The 2,392-nt window shown below is 47.2% G+C and overlaps 2 protein-coding genes across 2 annotated transcripts in view; one reads left to right on the top strand and one right to left on the bottom strand.

Annotated features, from left to right (window-relative positions):
• Window positions 1-1,354, bottom strand: part of LOC104793789 (probable LRR receptor-like serine/threonine-protein kinase RKF3) — a 4,209-nt gene extending 2,855 nt beyond the window's left edge. The window contains exon 1 of the mRNA XM_010520221.2: window positions 247-1,354. Coding sequence (XP_010518523.1) covers window positions 247-1,212 — 966 coding nt within the window. The 5' untranslated portion in view covers window positions 1,213-1,354. The remainder of the gene's footprint in view (window positions 1-246) is intronic.
• The window catches only part of LOC104699507 (pentatricopeptide repeat-containing protein At2g48000-like), a 2,656-nt gene continuing 2,027 nt past the window's right edge, over window positions 1,764-2,392 (top strand). Inside the window, exon 1 of the mRNA XM_010414812.2 lies at window positions 1,764-2,358. Coding sequence (XP_010413114.1) covers window positions 1,942-2,358 — 417 coding nt within the window. The 5' untranslated portion in view covers window positions 1,764-1,941. The remainder of the gene's footprint in view (window positions 2,359-2,392) is intronic.

Raw genomic sequence — 2,392 nt, 5'->3', positions numbered from 1 at the left:
AAGCTGAGCCTCCTTCAAGTCTCCAAAGAGATGGTCGTGAAGACTACCGTTAGTGACAAGATCGCACACAATGATCCTCTGGTGGCCTTCGTAAGGGGTGGTTGCTGTACAGTAGCCTCTGAGGGCCAGGAGATTAACGTGGCGTATGCTGGCGATGACCTCGACCTCGTGAGCGAAGTTCTCGTCCCCTGTAGCCGAGCAGTTCTTGAACCTCTTAAAAGCGACCTGGGTGGCGTCGGGCAAGACCCCTTTGTAGACGTTACCGTAACCTCCCCTGCCAATGATGTTGTGGCGTGAGAAATTGTTGGTGGCTTTCTTGATCTCTTCGAAGCTGAATTTGACAAGAGTGGTGCTCTCGCTCATGGAATCTAGCCTAGACTGAGTAGGCTTGAAAAGTATCTTCTTCTTCTTCTTCCTCTTCTTGAGCCGCCGGGAGTACCAGAACCACCAAGCGGTGATAACCAAAGCAGAGGCGACGAGAGAGACAGACAAGGAAACTGCAATTTTGAGCTTCTTACGACCACCGGAGGAGGAGGAAGAGGAGGAGGAGGCGTAATCGAGCTGAAACAAGCATTTGGCGGTGCCAGAGTCGGTGGGACCGTAGGGATTGGCGAAAGCAGCGGCGTAAATAGAGGGGAAGGAAGCACAGTCGGAGACATTGTTGCCGAGGGAAGGTCCGGAGAGGTAGGCCTGAAAGGCGGAGAGGCTCTGAGTGCAGGAGGCGCAAGGGGTATTGCTCTGGAGAGAGGTGTTACAGCGGATGAAGGTGGTGGTGAGGGAGGAATTAGGGATGAGGGATTCGAAGCGAGACCTGGTGGTGATGTTCATGCATCCCTGAGAGATCCAGGGCGTCTTGAAACCACACTTTGATCGGACATCGAAGCCAGGGAGAAAATCGGAGATGTTAGACTGAAGAGCATCCCAGCAGGAGGCGGCAGAAGCAGCGGGAGGGAGGAAGGAACCAGTCTCACGGAGATGGTGAGAGTAAAGGAGCCGCAGCCCTTGGAGTAGGTACTGGCATGTGTTTGGGCCATCCGGTTCTGGACGCCGGAACGGTTGGAGGATGGAAAAGTCCAAAGGACACGACGAAGAAGAAGAAGAAGACGAGTTCTTCTTCTGAGCGGCCACGAAAGACGAGGAGGAGGAGGAGGAGGAGGAGAAGAAGAAGAGGACCAAGACGACGACGGCGATTCCACCACGAAGAAGCAACATCTATCTATACAAAATCTTCTTCTCGCCCTGGCAATTGGCAAAGCAGACGAAGAAGAAAAAGATTATTTACTGTACTAATTTATTTGATTTGACGGCCCCCAAAAGAGAGAGATTTTTTTTTTGACAGAGTCTTTCTTCCTTCTATTTCTCTAATTATTATTAGTCTTCTAAATTAATGTCTAATCCAATCTTATTTTTTAGTCCCACCCACCTAAAAGACATTATGAGTCTTTCTTTCTTCACATACGTGTATAATAATCTTCGTTTTATTCATTGACCAACAAAAAAAAAAAAAAATTAACCCCAAATAGCTTAAATAATCTTCTTCTGGTAAGGGGTCCGTCAATTATCTCTCCGGCACTAAAATAAAAGAAGTTGCATGAGAACTTTCCTATCACTTTCTTCCTTGATATATTATATTATTTATTCAATGGGTTGGGTGGGTCGTCTCAGTGCGCTAGCTAATCTAATCTGATGAGTGATAATATTAATTATTCTTTGATTGGAAGCCCCTGAAAAGGTCTTACTTTCCCATTTCTGTTTCGTATTTTGCAAGCCTAATTGCAAGAAAAAAGAGTAGCTATATGGGCCTAAAAACTGAAAAGTCCAAAACAAGCAGTTTGAGACCCATTAGAACGGAAAATGGGCCGAACCCTCGAGGAACAAACTCTCTCTCGCGTCGCCGGTTCGAACAACCAACGGTGAGAAGAAGAAGAAGAAGCATACTGTATGTCGCGACTGGGGATCTCGATCTCTCAATCTCTCAATCACTCAATCTCCATGAAGAAGCGCATGTGGAGAATCTCACTGATTACCCAAATCTCTGATCTGCTGTGCCTATCTCGCGGCTCTTCTTCAACCTTGAAGACTCTGACCCCATTCTCCTTTACCCTCTTCAGGTCCCCTATACACCCTCCCTTCCATCAATCCTCTGATTTTACTTCCGGCTTGAAACACCAATTGTTGCGCTACTCCCACGATTCCGATAAGGTTGCTACTGTTTTGGAGTCAACCAAAATCCAAGGCGCCGCATTTGTTGAGCTCCTCCGCCAGTTACGTCCGTGGCCCGTTTTGTCTCAAGTGGTAAAGCTTTTGACTCTCGCTCTATGTATTCGAATTCAGGAACAAACCCCCGCCGCTCTCTTGTTTTAATCCTTTTTTTTTTTTTTTTTTTGCTGCT

The sequence above is a fragment of the Camelina sativa genome, chromosome 6 (assembly GCF_000633955.1).
Source record: "Camelina sativa cultivar DH55 chromosome 6, Cs, whole genome shotgun sequence".
In the NCBI taxonomy this organism is placed as follows: Eukaryota; Viridiplantae; Streptophyta; class Magnoliopsida; order Brassicales; family Brassicaceae; genus Camelina; species Camelina sativa.
This window is presented reverse-complemented; position numbering and strand designations above follow the sequence as displayed.